Raw genomic sequence first — 23,471 nt, 5'->3', positions numbered from 1 at the left:
CAGATATTAGAAAGCGTATGAGTGAATCTGGGATATCGGACATTATTCATGTTCGTCGTACGGCAAATAATGTAGCCCATAGCATTGCTCGATTTGCTTTTGATTCCCCTTCACCTTTTGTTTGGTTGAATGGTGATTTTTCTTCTTGGTTGATTAAGCTTGTAATAGATGATTTCAATCAATAAAATTACAAGTTTTTATCAAAAAATAATAATAATAATAACATAAAGAAGGTTTGGTGTGCAGTATAGATAGTGGGGACAAATTGAAGCATTATGCTATAAAATAATATAATGTTTAACTTAAGAACCATTGGTTTGTTTTTAGATTACCTTTTGGAAATTTTAATCAACTTGAAATATTTTAAGCAAAAAAGTGGGCCAGCATCTTACATTTGGAAGATCATTGATTAACCACTGTGAATTAAAGAGTATAATTCAATCAAAGATAATAATGAAAAATAATTTGTTGGAAAACGAAAACAACCAAATTCCAGAATTTGTTACCTTTAAATTTGTTTGTTGCTTCACACCAAACTTGCGTTTTGGCTCCACGCCCAACCATTCTTGTGCTTCACGCCCCATCATTCTTGGACACTAATAAAGGGACCTTGACATATTCTCTCTGGTTAGATTCTCTGCTTTCCGATCAGTTATACTGCTTGATACATTAGTGCACAGTCCGTTTGGTTATCTTGCTATGTTCACTGGTTTGTTTTTACTTTTATAGTTCGAGGGAATGATGTATAGTATTATGGCTTGGGTTTGATTTGATTTTAAGATGGTATTTTTGGTTTCTGAATTGAATTTATAAATGGGTTTATGTGGGTATATGATTTCTTTCATTTTCTTTTCCCTTTTCCGGGATTTTCTTGTTGTGATCAAATAATATACTCTTGTTCAGAATGTTATGTTTTTTAGGCTTTACATGGTTGAATTTTACTTAAATTTTTTAATATGTTGAAGTGGAAATTGGTATATCTCTTTGCTAGTTGGATGTTTAAGTGTGTGTTTTGTGTAAAAAATTGTATACATGTCCCTTTATCTGAGTATGAGAAGAGATATTGCCATGCAGTGGGGGTGGTTGATTTTTCCTCTCCAGGAGTTGTACCCCAATTTTAATGTATTTGTAGAGTCAAGAATGTACAAAATGGGTAGCGGGAGTTCATAATTTGGCTGCAGATGACTCATTGTGTTCCATCCTTGTTTGTAGGCACTATGTCAGAATATGTATCTATTGGAGAAGGGAAATCAGCTTTGCATAATGATAAGGTAGATCCACATGTCACTTATGTCCAATTGCTTGATTTCAGAGCCCGTCTCATTCCTTATGTTGGGATCAATACGAATTCCTTATGTTTTTCTTTGCAACGTCAGTAAATTATGGTTATTAAATTTCCAAAAGCGTGTACTTTAAATGGATGGCCTCCAGCAGGTAATTGAGTGTTAAGCTTGTGGTCCCATTAAATTTTTTATCAACGAAATTGGGACTGAGATACTTACCCGCTATGACATTCAGAACTTGGTTGTTGAAGTGCATAATTATGGTTTGCATATTGTTGCTCCAGACAAACATACTCAATGACATGTTAAACTCATGTGCATTGAAATATGAATATAATTAAATCCAATTGTTGCTTCAACACATGTTTGAGAGATAATGAGAATTTAAGTGGCTGCCCATAAAGTATCCACGCACTGCACTTAGGTAACTTACATAACTTTTTACTCAGGATTAAAGAATCATATGCGGTATTCGCCATTATGGTATCTGCTGGAGCCATTGCAAATCAGTACTTTTAAGTTTCTTTTTTTCCAGATTACATGCAGTATGAATATCTGGCATTTCCACTTAAAAACTGTCATTGAATTGATTTTGAACCTTGCACTATATCGGACTTGACCCTGATCTTATTTTAAATAATAATGCATCTAATTTCCACTTAATAGGCATTCCATTTTTTTAAGGATGTCTTCTTGTTACATGTGTCTATTTTTTGTGCCAGTAAATACATGGAATAATTAATTACTTCTTTGAGATTTTTTTGACTTAAATTGCCTTGGTCGCTGTTATTGACAACGATGATATATTCAGGATTTACTCTTCTAACTTCTTAAACTGTATTAGTTTCTTTCTTCTCATTCTAAGTGCTTCCAGGTCAGAATTGATCCTGGGATACCTTCATCTCTGGCTTGGAAACGAACACTGAATGATGAGGAGAGAGCACTTTCTCAATTCGATCTAACTTTGAGGGAGAAGATGAGCATGGTATTCTACTGTATTTTCATTATTATTGGTCCTTTATCAGCCTTTTTATTTTTACTTGGTCTTTGGTCCAATGAATATTGAAATCAAACCTTTTAAATTAAGTTTCAGTAAAAATTACATAAGCTCTTGAAAATTCTAGGATAGAATGCTGGATTGTTTGGCTTTTGAACCTAGGCAGTTAACTGTCAAGTCTTTGGTTTCTTAAGTTGTGTTTCGTTCATCCATGTATATAACTTATAATATACATTTTGTTTTATAGGCCCCGATAGCTTATAGGCTGTGGAGGTATCTTCGAGAGGAAAAATCTAGATATGGGGTAACTTTCCATTTTGGATCTGAAAGTTGGAGTTATTAATCCTTTGTTCTGAAGGAATTTCTCAACACTCCTACCCTTGCAGCAAGTATTTGTTGATCCTTTCACTAAGCGGCACACAACATCTTTGCATGGGGTTCCTGTAGGTGGTATCGGGTATAACTTTCACACTCTGTCCTTTGTATTTATTATTCACTACGTGAATGGTACAACTTGTTCAGTAAATCTTTCGTAGTTACAAGAGTAACAAGACAATAGTGAATGATAGCTGAAGATTATAACATTAGCTTTTTTATACACCAACAAAATTGTTATATGCGAAGAAAGTTCATTTATTTGATATAGTCTTGAGGATCACGGTATTCAGCAATGCAACTGCACCCTGTGTGATCAAAATGAAAATCAAAGGTTGAAAATTTTTACCCAAATTTCCATCTGTGTCCATAAGCAAACACAACTTTCAGTGCAGGTAGCATTGGGAGAAGTTACAAAGGTGCATTTATGCGGTGGCAAATGTTTCCTAGAATCTGCGAGGAGGGACCAGTTTTTGCAAACCAATTTTCCGTAAGTTTTTGTCAAACGAAGAGGAAGAACATAATTGTTGGAATAAAGAGTGTACTATTCATAATATTGCTCACACTATTTATATTTATTAATACTCAATTTATAGGCACAGTAAGTTAGCAAAAAAAAAAGAAACATAATTGTTATCCTTTAATTAAGGTATCTCCTAATTATCCTAATTTACAAATCCTACATAATTTCCTAAATTACAAAGATATGATCATATACGAATATAGCCGTTATTTCTGATTATATCATCATATCTTCGACACTCCCTCTCAAACTAGTGAATAGATATTTATCATTCCCAGATTGGACACAATCTCTTGAAACATTGGACCATTTAATCCTTTGGTGAATATGTCGGCTAGCTGATGACCTGAAGAGACACATGGTGTACAAATTAAGCTACTATCTAGCTTTTCCTTAATGAAGTGTCTGTCAATTTCAATGTGCTTTGTTCGGTCGTGTTGCACTAGATTATGAGCAATTATAATAGCTTACTTGTTGTCACAATAGAGTTAGAGTTTCATAGGTCCATTCATCTTTACTTTTAGATCGTCCAAGATAACCTTCAACAAGGAACTCACAAACCCCTTTAATCATGGCTCTGAATTCTGACTCGGCACTTGACCTTGCTACAATATTTTGTTTCTTACTTCTCCACGTGACAAGATTTTCTCCAAGGAATGTGCAATACCCTGTTATCTACCTTATGTCACCAATTGATCCAGCATAATCCGCATCTGTGTAAGTTTCAAGTACCATATTTTTACCCTTTTTGAACAGAATTCCTTTTCCTGGATTGCCTTTCAAGTATTTAAGTACCATGTCAACTGCACGTAAATGTGTCTCTTCTGGGTCATGCATGAAATGGTTGATCACTCTTAAAAACATATGGTATGTCCGGCCTTGTGTGAGAGATAAATGAGTCTTCCCACAAGGCGTTGATACATTTCTTTATTCACCATTTTGTAACTTTATACAATAATATGATATTTGATGCTCGGTTGACTTATTTTTCTGCAATTCAAATGCTGGTAGTGGATTATATGATTGTATTCTTAAGATGGTGCCATGCATTGGCGTTTTAACAGTGTGATTTTCAGTTTTTGAAACATAGAAAACATATTGCTGTTCTTATTGATCTTGGACAATATGAAATATAGTCCCTTCTCTCAAGGCACTTATTGTCCATGCAAAAGTTGGTGCTATTGATTTCTGTGTCAGACTGATGCTCTAATAGGTTTGGAATACACTTACCATTTTGGAAAAATTGGTAGAATAATGTCTGATGTAACAGAAGGAAAGAATGGGTAAAGTACGAAAATTGCTGGACTTATTTAGTTCCTATCAAAAGTGTACTCTGCAGTCGATATTGTAGCTTATCAGCTTTAGGTTTATATAGTCCTATGCAGTCAATGTTCAGTGTCCATATGCGAAAGGAAGTTTTACATTTCTGTACTTTCATGTGTCTTTTTTTGTCCATGGACATTTATATTCATATTGATTAAATTTATACAGATATTTGTTTCACGCCCAAATGGTGAAAAATTTTCTAGTGTGCTATGCCCAAAGCACCCAGAAATTTTGAAGTAAGCACATTGTATCTGAAGGAATGAATTTTTTATCTTCAAAGAATAATTTGTGTTACCATTTAATGTTTTTTTAATAATTTGCATGAGCAGTGATAGTTCATCTTCTGGGATAGGATCTTGGGACTGGACCCTGGGAGGGAAAAATTCGACATACCATGCGTTGTTTCCTAGAGCCTGGACTGTATATGATGGTGATCTTGTTACCTCTGATTTTTCTCAATTTTATGTCCAAGATTGTGAACTCTTATCCCAAGGCATTGACCTTTTCTATTCAATGAAGGTGAACCTGATCCTGCTCTAAAAATAGTATGCCGCCAAATTTCCCCCATTATCCCCCATAATTATAAGGAGAGCAGCTTCCCTGCAACTGTCTTCACTTTTACGGTATGAAAAACTTCTCAGAACTTCTTGCCTCTTCGTCACTTCTCCTAAATAAATGCTTAGATGCACAGAGCAATTGGATGTCTAACCTTGATATGGAGAGGTTTATTTTGATTACATCCAGTTGTCTAATGTGGGGAAAACGAGAGCAGATGTCACCCTACTCTTCACATGGGCAGTAAGTTTTCTTTCCTAAGTTGTTTTTCTTGTGTTCTTGAATAACTATTTTAGCAAGTTTGCTATATATACTGATACGGTCTACACCATTCCGCATATTTACCATGTGTTGAATACTTGAATTGTTTTTAAGGGAAATTTTTTATGGTTCTTTGTGTCAAATTGCTGCTAGAATTCGGTTGGTGGGAACTCTGGACTTTCTGGTCAACATTTCAATTCAAAATTTAGGTAATGGTGCATGGATTACTCACATGTGATAATTGTTTTTTAGTAGAGTGTTAGTTAACCAGTTTTGTGATGCTTCAAATCATTTGCTTCCTGTTGTTGGAGCTTATCAATACAATATCATTCTTTCCTGTGCTTAATCTTTTTAGAAACTTATGCATCTAGTTTGACCTAGATTGTTGTTTTCCCAGATCAGAGGATGGCATTCGTGGAGTTCTCTTGCACCATACGTATGTTTTTGTTGGTGTTTCAAAATGTTTATGTTTGGTCCTGGGGACTCAGTATCTTTTATGATCAGCATCTTTTATGTATGCTTTCATGGAGTTCATTGATACAGGACTTCAAATCAACTTCCGCAAGTAACTTATGCAATTGCAGCAGAAGAGACTGATGTCGTTCGTGTCTCCGAGTGCCCTTGTTTTGTGATATCTGGAAACTCCCACGATATCACGGCACGGGACATGTGGCATGAAATTAAAGAGGTAAGGTACATATTTACAAAGGTGGTGCTGGGCCATGCATCCGAATGATTGTATGTTTTATCGGCACTGCCATGTGTATAGCATAGTCGTGCTTAAAATAATATGTAAAATCTTCTGTGATGGTTTCTTATGTGTGTGCTTACATTCAGGCAATATACTGTATCTTCTTTCGTCTATTTGCTCCCTTATTTTTATTTCATCACCGAGAAACTTTGACCTAGTTCTGTTTTAACCAGCGAGGATCTTTCGATCACCTACACTAACATTCATGCACAATATTGTGTCTTCTTTTCATTTATTTGCTCCACTATTTTATTTCATCATCATTCTTGAGAAACTTTGACCTAGTTCTGTTCTACTCAGCGAGGATCTTTCGATCACCTACATTTTGAAGAAATGTCGAAGCCTTCTGAACCGGGTTCGCACATTGGGGCAGCTATTGCAGCCTCTCTGACTATTCCAGCAGAAACAGTGCGAACCGTTACATTTTCATTGACATGGGCTTGCCCTGAGATAAACTTTCCTGGTGGAAGAACTTATCGCTGGCCAGTAACCTATTATTTTCTTCCTTTATTTTACGTTATTAAGATACTGATTATGCACTCAGACTGACTTATTTAACTTTATATCAGGCGTTACACCAAATTTTATGGTACTGATAGTGATGCGGCATCAAATATTGCCCATGATGCTATTGTTGGTAGTATCTCAAATCTTATTGTGCTCTTATTTTTCATTGAAATGTCTAGTGATTGCTATATATTATCATTTTTCTATACTGAGAAAACGTTATCGTCTAGCTTCTCTAAGACTGTATTTACCATGCTGAAAATCTTTACTTTGACTTCTTTATAATAAAAATCTAGGGCATCACCAGTGGGAATCTGAAATCGATGCTTGGCAAAGACCTGTTCTTGAAGACAAGAGTTTTCCTGAATGGTTAATATTTTTTTATTATACAATCTGACTAAATGTTGTCAAAGTTCAAGCATTTTCGGGTGTTCTAATGCAGGTATCCTTCCACACTTTTCAACGAGCTTTACTACCTTAACTCAGGAGGAACAATTTGGACGGGTAATTGAAATATGATGTTTTCCAGAGGTAGGTAGAGCGTAGCAACTTTGAGATGATTCTTTTGTTTTTTGCCCTTTCCATTCCAGATGGATCTCCACCAACACATAGTTTGACTTCATTTGGATCAAGAAGGTTTTCACTTGATGCTTCCTATTGGGATAGTAAAAAGAGAAATAATACATCTGAGAAAAATGACACGGCAATTAACATTCTTGAAAGAATGACCTCATTACTCCAGGAAATAACGACAACTTCTGCTTTGGGAACAAATCTGCTTCAGAAAGGAGAGGAAAATGTAGGCCAGTTCTTGTATCTTGAAGGGGTTGAATATCACATGTGCAACACATATGATGTTCATTTCTATGCGTCATTTGCATTAGCTATGTTGTTCCCAAAGCTTGAACTTAGCATACAGCGAGACATTGCAGCTGCTGTAATGATGCATGATCCTAGTAAGATGTCACTTCTGCTGGATGGGACATCTGTTGAGCGAAAGGTTCTTGGAGCCGTTCCTCACGATATTGGAATGAACGACCCGTGGTTTGAATTAAATTTTTATAACCTTCATAATACGGATAGGTGGAAAGACTTAAATCCAAAGTTTGTGCTCCAAGTTTACAGAGATGTGGTGGCCACCGGCAATAAAGATTTTGCACAAGCTGTATGGCCGTCAGTTTATGTTGCATTAGCTTACATGGAACAGTTTGATAAGGATGGGGATGGCATGATAGAAAATGAAGGGTTTGCTGATCAGACATACGATACATGGTCTGTATCGGGTGTGAGTGCATATTGTGGCGGGCTATGGGTGGCAGCTTTACAAGCTGCTTCAGAACTCGCTCAAATAGTTGGAGACAAGGGTTCAGAGGATTACTTTTGGTTTAGGTTTCAGACAGCTAAGAAAGTATATGAAAAATTATGGAATGGCTCTTATTTCAACTATGATAGCAGCGGCAGCAGCACAAGCTCATCCATTCAAGCTGATCAGCTGGCTGGACAATGGTTTGTTGCTTGAAATCCTTCCTCATGTTACAATTTCACTTTTATTTTTTGTTACAGTGCAAGTAGCCATGGAAGAAAGTTGCCTTACGTGCCTTCTCTAATTATAACATATTTTGTAGGTATGCTCGAGCTTGTGGTCTTTCGCCCATTGTTGATGAAGAAAAGGTGAAAACGGCACTTAATAAGGTCTATAACTTCAATGTCTTAAAGGTAAATGATGGAAGTCGAGGAGCAGCAAATGGGATGCTCCCAAATGGAGAACCCGATATGTGTTGTATGCAGTCAAGGGAAATTTGGAGTGGGGTTACATATGCTGTTGCAGCAGGCATGATTCATGAAAACATGTTAGAAATAGCGTTTAAGACCGCAAAAGGTGTATATGATGTTGCTTGGTCCACAGAAGGCAGGGGGTGAGTAAAAAAATCACCATCTTCCTCCTTATATCTAAGTATCGGAGCATTTCAACAACCTTACACCCTTTCTTTTGTACTCAGTGGCTTAATTTTTTTTTGACAGATATGGTTTCCAGACACCAGAAGGTTGGAATCTCAATGGCCAATATAGATCTCTTTGTTATATGCGTCCACTAGCTATTTGGGCTATGCAATGGGCATTAACACAGCCTAAGATTCCAAAGAAAGAAATGAAGCCAGATATAAAAGCAGAATCTGTGGTCAGACAACATGCTGGTTTTTCCAGAGTGGCACGCCTCCTGAAACTGCCGGATGAAGCTGATTCCAGGAGTCTTTTCCAGGTTATATTTGATTATACTTGTAAAAGGATGACTGCCTGAAAATTGCTTTTGCAATGCAGTTACAGCTTAATGATTCATAAGAATGGTGTAGAATTAGTTGATGAAGTCTTATTGATTCTTCTCGTTTTTGCACATGGTGAATGCATGTAATAAACAGATCCATTAGATTGTTCCTATAATTTGTTCAAAGGAAATTTCTCTTATGTGACATCTGTCGGCTTCAAAGTTAGAACATTGGGCTATTTTATTTTTCATTTTTGTTCAATTCTTCAACGTTTGATAATGTACTTTAATAATAAAGGATATTGAAAAGCTTCTTCCCCTTGTACGGATTTCATTTTTTGTCTAGGGATTAAATTATTTTGTGCTACCGTCAATATAAATTTTCATTCTTGGGTTTGGAATAATCAATCCACCCCTCTTTTAACCATTCCCTGATGGTTCTGTCCTATCCAATCACAATTCAAGAAATCCAGCATTCTTGGATCACCAATCACACTCTTACTTTATTTATTCACATTCCTTAAATAGTAACTGTATATCCATTTTCTTTGTCATTCTTGAAAATAGAAGCAAATAAATATTTGATCTGCTCTGGTGCACGAGTAGTTAATCTTTGTTCATGAAAGGGCGGTTTTCATTACACGGAAACCGTTCTTTCCTGTCAAACTTCAGATAATTTCTTCGAGATTTCCCATCAGAACTTTTAACAGTAAAGGTGAGAGCACTCATATATCTGTTCTTTTTCATGAAGTTTCTAAGTTCTGTCATCTTGTTTCACTTCTGATTTTTTTTTTGAGTTTGCACAACTTTGGTTGATTTCAAGAAATCTTGACGCCTGCATGCATCTTGAGGGATTGCAAATTACTCTATGCGTATGGGTTTCTGCAACCCAAATTAGAAATTGGAACATAAATAAGTGTTGATTTTTGTGTAGTGCTTGTATACAATTGAGAAAAAAATGTGTGGAAAATGGCGGTGTTCGTTTCAACTTCAGCCCATTGAGTGGGTGAAAGGGAAGGTGATCGGATCCGGCTCATTTGGTACTGTCCATTTAGCAATGGATAATGCTACAGGATCCCTTTTTGTTGCAAAATCTGCAACATCAGAATCTGGAATTTTGTCGCTTAAGAATGAGGCTAATATTCTTGATAATTTGGATTCTCCGTATGTTATCAAATGCATAGGAAAAGATTTCTCTTTTGGGAGAAATGGTGAAAAGAAACATTCCCTTTTCCTCGAGTACATGGCTGGAGGAAGCTTATCAGATGTGGCAGAAATATTTGGAGGGACGATGGAAGAGAGAGTTATTCGATTGTACACGAGAGGTATTCTCCGAGGTTTGGAGTATTTGCATCAAAATGGGATTGTGCATTCGGATTTAAAATGCAAGAATGTGCTGTTAGGCTTATCAGGAAACATAAAATTGGCAGATTTTGGAGCTGCCAAGAAAATTTATGATGGTAAAAAAAAAGTGAAGACTTCATTGAAATCTTGGGATGCTTGTCTCGGAGGGACACCTCTTTGGATGGCTCCTGAAGTATTGAGAAATGAAGGGTTGGATTTTTCTTCAGATATATGGTCTTTAGGCTGTACGGTTATTGAAATGGCGACAGGAAAACCGGGTTGGCACATTGATCGATCAAATCCAATGGATGGTATTCTCAAGATTTCAAGAGGGGATAAAGTACCTCAGTTTCCAGGAGACTTTTCCAAAGAGGGTTTAGACTTTTTGGAAAAATGCTTGCAGACCGATCCAAGAAAACGGTGGACAAGTCAAGAATTGCTTGATCATCCATTCGTTGATGTGAGACTGGGGAATTTGTTTTCGAGAAAAGCAGATGCATTTTCACCTTCAAGTGTTTTGGATGTTGGCTATGTTTCAGATGATGATGAGTGCTCTGGGGGGTCGACTCCATTTTCGGAGAGGTTGAAGAAAATGGTGGCGAGAGATGTATCTGAAAGGAGCTTTGAGTCATCTGGTGATTGGATCACAGTGAGGACGAGGTAAGAAAAATGCAGCAATGTGGATGTGTATAGGAGTTTGAAACAAGATAGGAAATCAGATGGAATTATATATTGTGTACAGAATAGTATAGGGGGTTGATTTGATTGCATTTAGTTGTGAATTGATTCTGTTTTATAATTTTTTTTTGAAAAAAAAATTATTATTGGGGGTTTATTCTTCCTTGTTATGTGTTAGATCTAAATATGTGTCAGATTATTCAAGTCGTCTTCAATCAAAAGAAAGTTACTAAATTTCATTATTGTTAACTCAAATCTTATAAATTTTCTTCAGAGTTGTTGATTTTTCTTTTTTCAATATGAATTTTGATTTTGAATCAGATAGTATTTATGAATGTTATATATTGAAAATATATATATATATATATATATATGATGAAAGAGAGAAAAAAATAATTATTATTTTAAATACATAATATGACTTACACCTCACATAATTGTCTTAAAAACTGCTTCTGTGTTGGATTTTATGATGATGAAACAGAAGACCGATGAATCGCTTAAATATTGATTGCACATAATTTTCCACTGTTATTTTTGCTATTTAAACTAAGTGGTCACAAAAGCAACTTCTCACACCACATACATTCATTCTCTCTCTCTCTCTCTCTCTCTATATATATATATATATATATATAATACAAGAAACTAAATTATACACACAATAAAGACAAATAAATTAAAATTCTAGGTTTTCGATTTAATTCCATAATTATTAATTCGTAGAGCGTTTTAATTCTGAATTAATTCAAACTTAATATTAAATTCTAAAATTTTAAACATAGATTTTTTATTGTCTAAAATACCCTTGTGCGCCATGAAGCACCCCCGTGGACCCATGGCTCAAGCCTTAGCCTTTTAAACCAGTTATTTGAACCCTAACTAGCTACCCTTGAGCCATCTTGTGAATTCTTCGAGTCGAGCCCGAGCCACCTCGAGTCAGCCCTTACCCAGCCCATCTAGGAAGCCTCCTGGACCCCCTGGACTCGACCTAACCCGCTGCAGCCCCACGCACGATGCACAGAAACCGCGCGATCCTAGCAACATATCCTAGGACTCTTCGAAACTCGGCTAGGACTCACACCCTCGAGCCACCACCGATCCCTCACCCTCTGGACCCTTACTAGACCCTGACAGACCTAGCCTGGACCCCTGGCCAAGTTGTGATCCACCCTGCACCCGCTGTTGTTCTCGGTTGGCTTGGTAAGAGTCCTAGCTCGCTTGGACTCTTCCCTAGTAGCCGTGCTCGAGTCCTAGCATGGCTAGGACTCATCCTCACACCCAACCAAGTCCAGGCCCAGCCCTGGTGGAGCCATGCAATAGTTCCTCCTTACCCGAACCTTAGAACCCAACATGAAATAAATTTTTGTTCCAGCCTATTCTAGTTCGTGTGCAGCCTTAACCGTGCATCATATGGCCCTTAAACTCGTGGAAAAACGTCCCTCCAAAATCCCCTAACATGGCAGCCCCTTCATGCAATCATAACATCAGTTTTTGGAACATGAAATCATACTTTAATAACACCACAATCATAAAAATGAAAATATTCATAAGGAAATCATGTTTTTCATGCAAACGTAATTCAAAAAATAATATGGTGTAATAGATGAGAAAAAGATAGTCAAGGCGTGCCTTTACGTAATTTACGCACGAAAACGTTTTGACGATGCGAAGAACGGCGACGTAAAATTTAGGTTGAATTCTTCCTTAGAAAACCAATGCTTCTCTTGCAATAATATGTGTGTGTGTGTGTGTGCTATGTTTTCGGAGGAGGGGAGAGTCATTGCAATTGAGGGGAAGGGGCCGTGAGTTTGGTATGGAATGGGGAGGGTTTAGACTTTAAATATTTGAAATATTAAGTGTACAGGCCTAAGCTCATTAGCATGGTACAATATGTCCATTAAGCCCATTAGTGCATTTTTATAATATTTTGTTTAGAAAAGTTCATGAAAATATTACCCGAGTTCTCGAAAAATTTATATTTTAGTCAAAAGTCGAATACCATTAAAAATTATGACTCGACGTATAAAAACACTTCAAAACACCTTATTATTAAAAATATCATAGAGCATCAACCTTATTTTAAATAATTAAAGACAATTATTTAATAAAAACATTTTCTCTTTTTCAGCCATCGGTCTCCGTTCCTCGATCGCATCTCGAATAACCTTTATAAATACAGTTTACATGCATTCGTGTAGAAAGTGCATTTTATACATGCAACCATGCACATCATATTCAATTCATGCAATTAAAACTATTTAATTAGTTATTTTCCATTTTCTTAAATTTGCATTCAGTTGGATTACGTCATCTTAATTTTGGACCTTACAATAGTTGTGATATAATTTGTTTTGTTACTAACTTTGCTTTATTTTTGTGTAGGTAGCAAAGATTTGAGGACAAATCTTTTTGAAGAAGGAGAGTATGATATGAATCTGGCCGGACGTCGTGAGCTAACAATTGAAAAAAAAATCAAGGAAGCTCCTACATTATTCATGGCGAGCTATCAAAGGCATGATAATCAAGTTTGGAGTCATTATAATGCCATTCAAGTGTTGAAGGATCAAAAAGAAGGCATTCGGGCCGAGACAGGCCCACCTCGACGGAGAATTCAGCCCGCCCCAGTGCCCAGGGCCGAGGGAGTCGCACCATAGCGCACCCTGCGCGTCCCGGCGGGGATTTTTGCCTGCCCAGCGCATACCTCTCGGACCGAACTTTAGAAACTCGGAATTGTGATTCGGAATTAGTTATAGAAACTCTATTTTCGAGTTTTAGAAGATATTTTACCATGTTTTTTTTATTAATATACCTTGTAAGTTGGATCATTGACATAATTGATGATTATTGTTTAACATTGAAGAGCTTTATCTCTTTTTAAAGCTTTGGATTTGTATACACCTTTATATATTTCTTAAAATTAATCTTATCAATGTTTTATAACTTTGTAGCTTTTTTCGATTGTTCTTTATTTGGATTTTCAAAGATGAGTTCTTTGAAAGTTCGCTTGAGATCATTTGTTTTATATGTGTTATTTGTTACTAATCTGCGTGATTTAGGGGCGAATACATGTTATTTGTTTTCAAATATTAAAGATTGGTGGTTAAAGAAATCTTGTTGTTCATATAATCGAAGGCGCGACTAGGTCTAGTTCGTGTTTGCTTTTCTTGGGTAACTGGATTCGCATCACAATTGTCATATTCTTACCAAAGAGCAGCCAGTTTGATTATGATGTTGCTCACTCTTTCATCAAAGTCTGGCATAGAGTCATCGAACTTCATCTTAATGCTGTCAAACTTTTGTATTGCAAGAGACATTTTTTTTCTTCTTTCGTTTGCTCATTGTCCTCACACAACTGGATTAGTTTCTCTCAGATATCTTTAGTAATAGAGAACATCTTAATTTTTCTGAAAGTATTTTTGTCTAGTATCTTGTACATAATATCCTTTGCCAAATTGTCTAACTTGGATTTTTTCTTATTTTACAAGTCCATTATATTCAATCATTTTTGAAGCATTATCAATAATGACAATGGCAGTATTGATTTTCATTGATCTGTTGACGTACCACATATTATCGTCTTGTGCAGCTAAACGAGTCCGCATATTGATCTTCCAGTAATTGAATTATTCCTTAGAAAACATAAAAATCTTGGTGAAAGAGGTCATTTTATTAGTTTAGTGTTCAGAGGCAAAAATAAAACTGCTCTTATACCACTTGTTATGATCAAAAATTCATTTTGAGGTGGATAAATGAACAATATCAACAAATCCTAAAAATATTTTGGTTGGGCTTAGCAAGAATGAAATGGAATTATCGTTAGTTTGGTATCAATAAGCTATTAGCTGGGTATTGCGGGAAATGAAGCTCACTGACATGGTTTGAACGCAATAAATGACTCAAGCATGAAACTTTTAGGCTATGCAATGAAAGCTAAAATTAGACTAACTAAATTTTAAGTTGCACAAGTTTTTTTCTAGATGTTTGGAGACTTGAATAACTCATATGTCAACCCTTCTTCCTCACGGAATGATTTCACTTAAAAATTTTGACAATTACAAAGGTTTGCAACTACCCACTTTAGCAGAACTTACTACTGACTAACTGAAACTATGAACATCTCACAAACTTAACACGAAATAATCAGTAAGATTTCTTACTATCAATTACAATTATTTGTCAATCAAATTTCTAAGCACAAATTAATCACCACTGGTCAGAATAAACAAATAAGGGTGTGCTCGCTCTTATCAATTGAAATATCGAAAATTTTGATCTCAAAAAATTACTTAGATAGTTTATAATGTTAAAGAGTCAGAGAAAGGAGCACACTGAGAAATTGCCCGACTTATCTATTTAGAGGCATTGTCTGCAATGATCGTATTTTTAAATCTGATAGTCGTTTCTTAATATAGACGTAAACTTTGGGTAGTGTGTGTAGACTCTGACATTCAATAGACTAAAAAAGTTGTCACGGAATTCTATCTAATAATCGGTTAGGCTATGTTCTTCAAAGATTGTTCAGCAGATGTCCAGAGTATGTCCATTGATTAGACTGGTTGATTCATTGAGTCGAAACGTTCTATCAGGTAAGTTAAACGTCAGTTATGCTTTGTTTTTAACGTTTGCTTTGAGAAACTTGTATATGCATGAATGATCAATTTCCCTCCTGAGATCAGTTCGGCTAGGCTCTATATTAATCCATTAGATCAGCAATCTTGTAAATTAATCAAAACGTAGCCGTTAATAAATTTAGGTTTTTTAAAATTATTTCAGCTTTATTAAAATATATGAAAAATTAAAAATATTGTCCATGTAGATTTTAATAAATTTATTAAAAAAAATTAAATAGAAATTGGGTGGGACACGCCATGCCCCATTATGAGTAAAAAAAATTACAATTTGGACGTTTAAATCATGTGGCAATTTGAGTGGTGTGGTGTTTTAACACTAACCCAAATTAATTTTGAACACCAAGTGGATGCTCTTAAGATACACTAAAATTCTCCGCCAATCGAGAAAATATCTCTATCTCCAACTGGCAGATACCAATAATAATTTAATTTATAGTCAAATATACGTTTCTTGTTAATATAATCAAAATTACACTGTCAACCATCCAAATCCACTATTTCTAAAAACAATACTAATAAATATTAAAATTAAACAACATGTACATCTTTCTCTCCATTCAAATTAAATTGTTAACAACATATTAAAATTTGGTATTTTTCACAAAATTTTGTGTGAGAGTGTCTCGAGGATCATTTTGTGAATCGAATCTCCGACTCGACATAAATTATGGGAAAAAATAATTATTTTTTACTAAAGATATTAATTTTGATGATAAATATGAATTAGATAGAACTATAAGGAAGCAAAAACTCATTTTTTTTAATGAGATTAATCCAAAAGTCAACTTTTTCAGTGTTTTAAATAAATGTTGTATGTGATGATGAGAGAATCGTGTAGACAAAAAAATGAATTATGTAGGAATTTTTTCGGAACATGCCATGATTCTATAACCCACGGCAATAAACGGGTCCCACGAATGCCACGTAGCACGATCCCACCAGGCGGCATTTTGAACCATCACCACACGCGCGCACGAACACGACAACTCATTCCACCGTGTATCTAGGCGGCGTACAAGTTTTCTCCCCCGAACGAGTACCGTATAAAACTATACTCTATACTTACATGTATCTGTATCTATGGCCCGTACCCCTTTGATGGTAGTGGAAAGATACGTTTTCGAGGAGGTGGAAGTGATGGAGGAACTTTGAAAGAGACTTTTATTGCTTTCTTTCTGTGGGTTCTTTCTTTATATTCGTTGCTTTTTTAAGGGTGGGTTATTTTATTCGGGTTTCTTGTGATTGATTCAAAAGTTATATCCAAAAAGGAAGAAAAGGCGGGCCGTTTCTTTTTGGATTCAGGGATTTTCTGCTCGTTATTCGGATGTTTCTGGAGCTTTTTCATAAGTTATTATGAACTCTATCACTTCTGTAATTACCTCTCTCTCTCTCTGTGTTACATGTGTGTGTGTGTGTGTGTGTGTGTGTGTCAGTTGTCTGCTAAATTTTGTTTGACGGGTGATGTTATGATGATGATTGTGTGTAAAATTACGATTTTTATGATAATTTTAAAATGTCTATATATGGTTAGCCAGGTGACTTTTAGATTATCTTTTCTGAATAACCATTTAAAAGAAGGTGAAAAATTATATTGACAAATAATCATTTAAATTTAAGCAACGTTAAAGCAAGCTGTTTCTTCACTATACTAGTTTCCAAGGGATGTACGCTCAGGGCTGAGTTTTTATGTCCTACGCCTCCATAATTCACCTTTTATGAATGATTTGGAGAATAAGATTTACGTCCGCAAATTTTGAGTATCATTAGTTTGCTTTAGTTGCATATATCAGAAAATAAAGAGAAGATCATCTGATTTAAATCATATTTGTTGTTGAAACAGTAGTAACTTGATTTTTGACCATTCGACAATTTATATTGCACTAACTGTTTTGAGGTTAGACCCTTGAATGTATTTGATTAAGCTGCCATAAGTTTGATCCATGAAATCGAGTTCACCTCGCCTTCGCCTTTTTGTTTGTTGCAATTAACATGGACTATATTTATTGCGGCCTTTTTTCTCTTCCTGTTCTTCTTCTCTCCTCTGTGACAATTACGGGAGTTTTTGCAACACCTATCATTATACTTAAGAGGGTTGGTTGATCTGATATTGCTGAATTGTTGGATTTTAATTTGGAGTAATGATCTTTGTGTTTTTACTGTGGGGCAGTGTTACATAAATTTTATTTCCTGTATTTATCTTACGGATCAAGTTTTTTACATTTTCAGGCTTCCCTATTAACAGATCCTAGAAGCAGATCATGTCTCCAGAATCTCTTTGTTACTGCTTCTCTTGTTTGTGGAGTTTTCTTCATCGGAAGTGCTTTTTTGGGGACAGAAACTTTCAGGGTATTTGTTAATTCTATGAAGATTTCAACCCATTTACTTATTTAAATTGGTAGTTTTTTGTGGTTAAACTTATTGTTGAGTATGAATAAAATAACTACTGTATGTAGTTTTATATGTTTGGCTTTACTGGTGCCTGTACAATCCTTTCTTGCTATAATGTGGTGTTTGTCAATGTAGTTATCCCCTGGATTTGTCGGAAACCGAACACTGAAATACACAGACTCTGTCAATTGTGAGGTATGTTTTTATGTAATTACTATTGCACCCTAGACTATGAGGGGGATAGATCTTTTTATTGACTTTCAGTTTATTTCTAATTGGAAATTAGCTTATTTGGAAAAATCCTTGATATTTTCTAGAAAAAATGTGAAAATTTGACCAAGAAATTATATTGTGTATATTATAGGCATAAGACAAATAAACAGATGTGAATACACCAGAGTTGCATTTTAAATTCACTGCCGGAAACTTTGGCTCATAAAACCATTTAGAATGGATACATTCGTTCCGTAATTGGCTCTCAATGCTTAATAAGCTTGGAACTGGGAGAGTTTTCCAGATAATGTTTGATATGTGGAAATTATGGACAGATTAGATTTTGAAAATTGATGTCCATTGGAACGAAAGACAATTAAAGTACTAGAGCTGGTTATATTACAGCAAAGTGAAATAGCTTCATTTCTTTCATGAAATATTTGTCTCATTGAAAAGAAGAAGATCCCTGTGTTTGTAGGTACCCTCAACGGAGAACAAGACAACTGAGAATACAATCCTCGAAAAATGCAAGGTCTTCACACTTACTTTTTTGTCAAGTTTTGCTTGAACGAATTTCACAACAGTTACTGCCTCTAACTCAAAGACTTTGTTTATGTTTTTAGGCAAAATGCAGGCCTTTGGGTAGTGAAACTTTGCCAGAAGGAATTGTTTCCTCCACTTCAAACTTGGAAACTCACCCACTGTGGGGCCCTGTTTCAGATCATGTATGTATCGATAATAATACAATTTATTTAGTTTGACAAGGTGGTAATATTTTGTAACACCTTTCATATAATTGTTGAGGCTATTTTTAAGAGGTACTAATCTGTATTTCTATGTGATTTCACTTTTGGTTATTATTAAATTTCCGATATATTAACTAAAAGAACATAACGTATGCCTTCTGAGTGGGATGGCCAGTGAGGAAACCTTTTATTATCCGCAATGTAATTAAGAAGTTCTTGGAACAATTGACAGGGTTTGGAGTGAACTTTCTGTTCTTCTGGGATATTCTGAGGGTTCTCTGAGTGTTTGGACCAGTAAATTACTATCTTATGTAGCATTATACAAGCTCAATGAAAGTAATGAACAATATGTCGTGAATATTTTAGGTCAAATATCTCTGCGAGTCCATGTGACAAATATTTACAATTTTTTTCCTTCTTTTGTTGCTCAACAGTGGCTACTAAGTTGCATAATACTTCTTGTGATGTTTCTTTCTAGTTGTCGTATTTTTATTTACTATACGCGGTATATTTGAATCAGACCAAGCCTACACCTACAAGAAGTTTGTTGGCCATTGCAGTTGGGATAAAGCAAAAGCATTTAGTAAACCAAATTGTTAAAAAGGTATGTGTTTGCATTTCTTTGTTGGTTTCTTCTTATGAAGTTTCATCTCACGTTCACTTCTTCACGTATGATATGTACGGATCGATGCACTGTAATGAATTCACCGCAGTTTCTGGAAAATAATTTTGTGGTGATACTTTTTCACTATGATGGGATCGTTGACGAATGGAATGAGGAATGGGGTGGTCGAGTCCTTCATGTCTCTGCCATGAATCAAACAAAATGGTATGATTATTGAATAAAGTCCGCAGTGATGTAATTGTGTTTTGCTTTTCCTCTCTGAATAGGTATTTACATGTCTGAGATTTTTGCTCATGGGCCTAGGTGGTTCGCCAAGCGTTTTCTGCATCCAGATATTGTCGCTGAATATGAATATATTTTTTTGTGGGACGAGGACCTGGGAGTCGAAAACTTTCATCCGGGAAGGTGCATTTAGGTTCCAAATTCATTCTTATGTTCTGTTTCAACCGCGATCATTTTTATAGGTTTGAGTTAAATGAAGTGCCTTCTCATCCACAGAAAAACTCATAAAATGAAAAAACAAGGCAGTGCTTCATTTTGGAAGGAAAATATCCGTGATAGATTTTGGACGTTTTCCTGCAGTTCTATTTCACCCAGTGGATACTGACTTATATGGTCTTTGAGAGCTATTATGCACTTGAAAATTACAGTCAATGAAATTATTTTTTGTTATGAAATATTTATAAGAATTTTGTCACGATGTTTTGCTTATTATATAGGTATATATCTATCATCAAGGAGGAAGGACTTGAAATTTCACAGCCTGCTCTTGATCCTCGTAAATCTGAGGTGCATCATCACATTACCGCACGCAGGAGGGATTCAAAGGTGCACAGGTTAGCAAAAGGTCTTGTATTTTATGTTTAGCTCGAAAAAATAGGGATTCGCCATGTTACCTAATCTTCAACCTAGTGGAAGATTCTTGCATAATTGTGTTATAATTCATGAACATTCATGCTTTAGAAAACTCTGCCATAAATAAAACAGTAGTTGAAATTCAAATTCAAATTTTTCTGCGTACCACTACACCCTTTCTAAGCCCATTCATCCATTGCATGAATAGGAGATACTACAAGTTTGCAGGCGGTGGAAAATGTTATAGGAACAGTACAGCTCCCCCTTGTGTCGGGTAAGCACAACATTTATTTCTCATTTTTTACAATCTCAAAATAACACTTCTATAGCAGTTGTAAATATCTGGCATAAACATTGGCAGTAGACTTTCTTGTATAAGAAAACAGCTGCATGTGTTTTACCATCTTAATTCATGTGGTGCAGTTGGGTGGAAATGATGGCTCCTGTAATCTCAAGAGCAGCCTGGCGTTGTGCTTGGTATATGATCCAGGTTAGTACAATATTTGCTCCGTTCAGTTATCAAGAGTTTCTTGACGGACCTTAATGTATGTGAAATTACTTCTTACTTTGACATTCCATGGGATGTTATATTATATTTAAGCATTGTATTTGTTCTATTATCACCAAGGATGAAGTTTCCGACGAGGTTTATGATACTAAAATACTTGGTAAAAAAACAAAATGAGAACAGATGCTACACATCATAAAGAATCACCCGATAAAAGAAAGTAATATTTGAATTCTATGTGATTCTGTGGATAAAAATGCAAATTTCCTGTAAATCACCAGGGATTAAAATATTACGGTGTTTCAATCCTTTGTATGTTCTTTGCTTGCTTCCATGAAGTTAATATATTAGTGTTTAAGTTCAAAAATGTCTATTTACTTCTAATATAGCCATATCGCCACAGAATGACTTGATCCATGCCTGGGGCCTCGATATGAAGCTTGGTTATTGTGCTCAGGCAGGTGTTTCTTTTTTAATATGGTTTCTGTCTAGTCGCTTTCTTGTATACTGAATAACATCTTGTTCAATACAGGGTGATCGCACAGTTAAAGTTGGTGTGGTTGATAAAGAGTATATAATTCATTTTGGTCTTCCTACACTCGGTGGTCTTTCTGATAAAAATAAGGTATACATCTTTTGCCTCTTTTCTTGTCATAAGAACCTAAATATGTAACTTTCAATGAAAAAATACTTGCTCAGTAGGAAGAATTTGGAGTGGATGCATCAGGCAGCTTTTCTCTGTTAGGTGAGATTTTAATAAATGTGGGTGGGGCCCACATTAATTAAAATATTAAAAATAACATCCCACATCGGAAGTTTACAGAAATTGCTGGAGGGAATTAGTTATAAATAGAGCTCACTTCCTTCAGTTATTGTATCCCAAAATCAATAGCTTTTTAGCTTTGATAAATAGAGAGTGCATAGAAAAAAAAAAGTGTATTTTTTTCTTGAGTGCGGGAATTCTCTTTGTGTGAGTTAGAGAAATTATTTTCTCAGTATACTCGAGTTGGGAGTGTGAGAAATATTGAGTGTATTGGTGTATACACTTGTTGTAATATTTCTTCCAGTTATAAAAGTTGCAGTGCTCCGTGGACGTAGCCTATATTGGGTGAACCACGTAAATCTTTGTGTTCTTGTTGGTTATTTAATTCCGCAAGTATTGGGTACTATATTATCATCGTGATTGGCATCGCTTCGTGGGTGTAATTCCCCAACAACTGGTATCAGGGCCTTGTTGTGAAAATTCTTAAGAATTCTGAGTATGCTCTGTGGTTGCAGCTTTGTCTGATCTTCCACATCAGAAAAGATTTTTTTTGATTTTTTGCTAAGGCTAGAGAAGTGATGGCCGGAGATGATGGATCGGGACCGGGAATCAACAATTTCGACGGTACAGATTTTTCGTTCTGGCGGTTACAGATAAAAGATTATCTGTACAGTAAGAAGCTGCATCAACCTCTATCAGGAAAGAAACCGGAAAAGATGGAGGATGATGATTGGGACTCCTTGACCGACAGGTTTTAGGTGTCATACGATTGACCCTAACAAAGAACGTGGCACATAACGTGGCGGAGGCCAAAACCACGGAGGAGATGATGACCATTCTGTCAGACATGTACTAGAAGCCATCAGCAAACAACAAAGTACATCTCATGAAGAAGTTATTCAACTTGAAGATGGGAGAAGGTACTTCGGTGGCAAAACACATAAATGAATTCAACTCGATTGTCTCCCAGCTGACATCGGTGGACATCAAAATTGATGATGAGATTCGGGCACTTATTCTTCTGGCGTCTTTACCAGAAACTTGGGAATCGATGCGGGCAGCAGTTAGCAACTCTGTTGGAAAAGGGAAACTACAACTCACTGATGTTAGAGATCAAATCCTTGCTGAAGAAGTTCGCAGGAAAGACTCGGGTGAAGCAACATCATCGAGATCTGCTCTAAGTCTTGATGACAGAGGAAGAGGCAGCAGTGGTGAAAGGAGTTCCAACCGATGGCGTGGTAGATCGAAGTCAAGTTATGTGAAAAAGTTTGACGGTTCTTATATCATACTACTGCTATATGTAGATGATATGCTGATAGCTGGAGCTTGTCTGGAAGAAATTGATAAACTCAAGAAAGATTTATCAAAGGAATTTGCCATGAAGGATTTGGGTGCTGCAAAGCAAATCCTTGGAATGAGGATCTTTAGAGACCGGGTGAATGGATTCTTGAAGTTATCTCAAGAAGAGTACGTGAAAAAGGTGGTTAGCAGATTTAATATGGATGAAGCTAAATCTGTAAGTACTCCTTTGGCTAGTCATTTCAAACTAACCAAAGCACAATCACCATCGACGGAGCAGGAGCAGGCTTATATGAATAAGGTTCCTTATGCTTCTGCTGTCGGAAGCCTCATGTATGCAATGGTGTGCACAAGACCAGACATAGCACATGCAGTGGGAGTTGTGAGCAGGTTTATGAGTAATCCAGGAAAGCAACACTGGGAAGCAGTTAAGTGGATTCTCAGGTATTTGAAAGGTACTGCTAGTTGTTCTTTATGCTTCAGGAGATCAAAATTTGGCTTACAGGGTTTTGTCGATGCCGATATGGGTGGTGACCTGGATGGCAGGAAAAGTACTACTGGATATGTGTTCACATTA

At 36.0% G+C, this 23,471-nt stretch overlaps 3 protein-coding genes across 9 annotated transcripts in view; all 3 read left to right on the top strand.

The window, feature by feature from the left end:
* The first annotated feature begins 434 nt into the window (after positions 1-434).
* On the top strand, positions 435-9,046 carry LOC140957618 (uncharacterized). Of its 5 annotated transcripts, none has more exons than XM_073414949.1 (20): positions 435-627; positions 1,213-1,271; positions 2,158-2,268; positions 2,528-2,584; positions 2,667-2,737; positions 3,046-3,145; positions 4,670-4,740; positions 4,834-4,934; positions 5,024-5,127; positions 5,249-5,302; positions 5,474-5,529; positions 5,718-5,756; positions 5,864-6,008; positions 6,372-6,553; positions 6,641-6,708; positions 6,875-6,947; positions 7,021-7,082; positions 7,169-8,084; positions 8,204-8,494; positions 8,601-9,046. In XM_073414949.1, the coding sequence occupies exons 2-20, from the start codon at positions 1,218-1,220 to the stop codon at positions 8,875-8,877; spliced, it is 2,832 nt and encodes a 943-aa protein (XP_073271050.1). In that variant the 5' UTR covers positions 435-627; positions 1,213-1,217; the 3' UTR covers positions 8,878-9,046. The 5 variants fall into 5 exon arrangements, with proteins under 5 accessions (XP_073271050.1, XP_073271049.1, XP_073271052.1 ...); XM_073414948.1 differs by having other exon boundaries at positions 471-709; XM_073414951.1 differs by lacking the exon at positions 435-627 and adding an exon at positions 628-651.
* Positions 9,047-9,205: 159 nt separating this feature from the next.
* Positions 9,206-10,992, top strand: LOC140957619 (mitogen-activated protein kinase kinase kinase 20-like). Its single transcript, XM_073414953.1, has one exon. The coding sequence runs from the start codon at positions 9,800-9,802 to the stop codon at positions 10,847-10,849; it is 1,050 nt and encodes a 349-aa protein (XP_073271054.1). The 5' UTR covers positions 9,206-9,799; the 3' UTR covers positions 10,850-10,992.
* Positions 10,993-16,358: 5,366 nt separating this feature from the next.
* Positions 16,359-23,471, top strand: part of LOC140957532 (uncharacterized) — an 8,782-nt gene continuing 1,669 nt past the window's right edge. The window contains exons 1-13 of one of the 3 annotated variants that reach the window (XM_073414844.1): positions 16,359-16,868; positions 17,724-17,843; positions 18,021-18,080; positions 18,577-18,630; positions 18,722-18,823; positions 19,365-19,448; positions 19,558-19,673; positions 19,773-19,874; positions 20,189-20,305; positions 20,533-20,598; positions 20,748-20,814; positions 21,236-21,289; positions 21,365-21,457. In XM_073414844.1, coding sequence (XP_073270945.1) covers positions 16,851-16,868; positions 17,724-17,843; positions 18,021-18,080; positions 18,577-18,630; positions 18,722-18,823; positions 19,365-19,448; positions 19,558-19,673; positions 19,773-19,874; positions 20,189-20,305; positions 20,533-20,598; positions 20,748-20,814; positions 21,236-21,289; positions 21,365-21,457 — 1,053 coding nt within the window. In that variant the 5' untranslated portion in view covers positions 16,359-16,850. Of the gene's footprint in view, positions 16,869-16,910; positions 17,589-17,723; positions 17,844-18,020; positions 18,081-18,576; positions 18,631-18,721; positions 18,824-19,364; positions 19,449-19,557; positions 19,674-19,735; positions 19,885-20,188; positions 20,306-20,532; positions 20,599-20,747; positions 20,815-21,235; positions 21,290-21,364; positions 21,458-23,471 lie in introns of those variants that run through there. The other 2 variants (XM_073414842.1, XM_073414843.1) reach the window with 2 other exon arrangements.

The sequence above is a fragment of the Primulina huaijiensis genome, chromosome 14, assembly GCF_012295235.1.
Source record: "Primulina huaijiensis isolate GDHJ02 chromosome 14, ASM1229523v2, whole genome shotgun sequence".
In the NCBI taxonomy this organism is placed as follows: domain Eukaryota; kingdom Viridiplantae; phylum Streptophyta; class Magnoliopsida; order Lamiales; family Gesneriaceae; genus Primulina; species Primulina huaijiensis.
The sequence above is the reverse complement of the archived record's forward strand: the minus strand, read 5'-3'. Positions and strand labels throughout refer to the sequence as shown.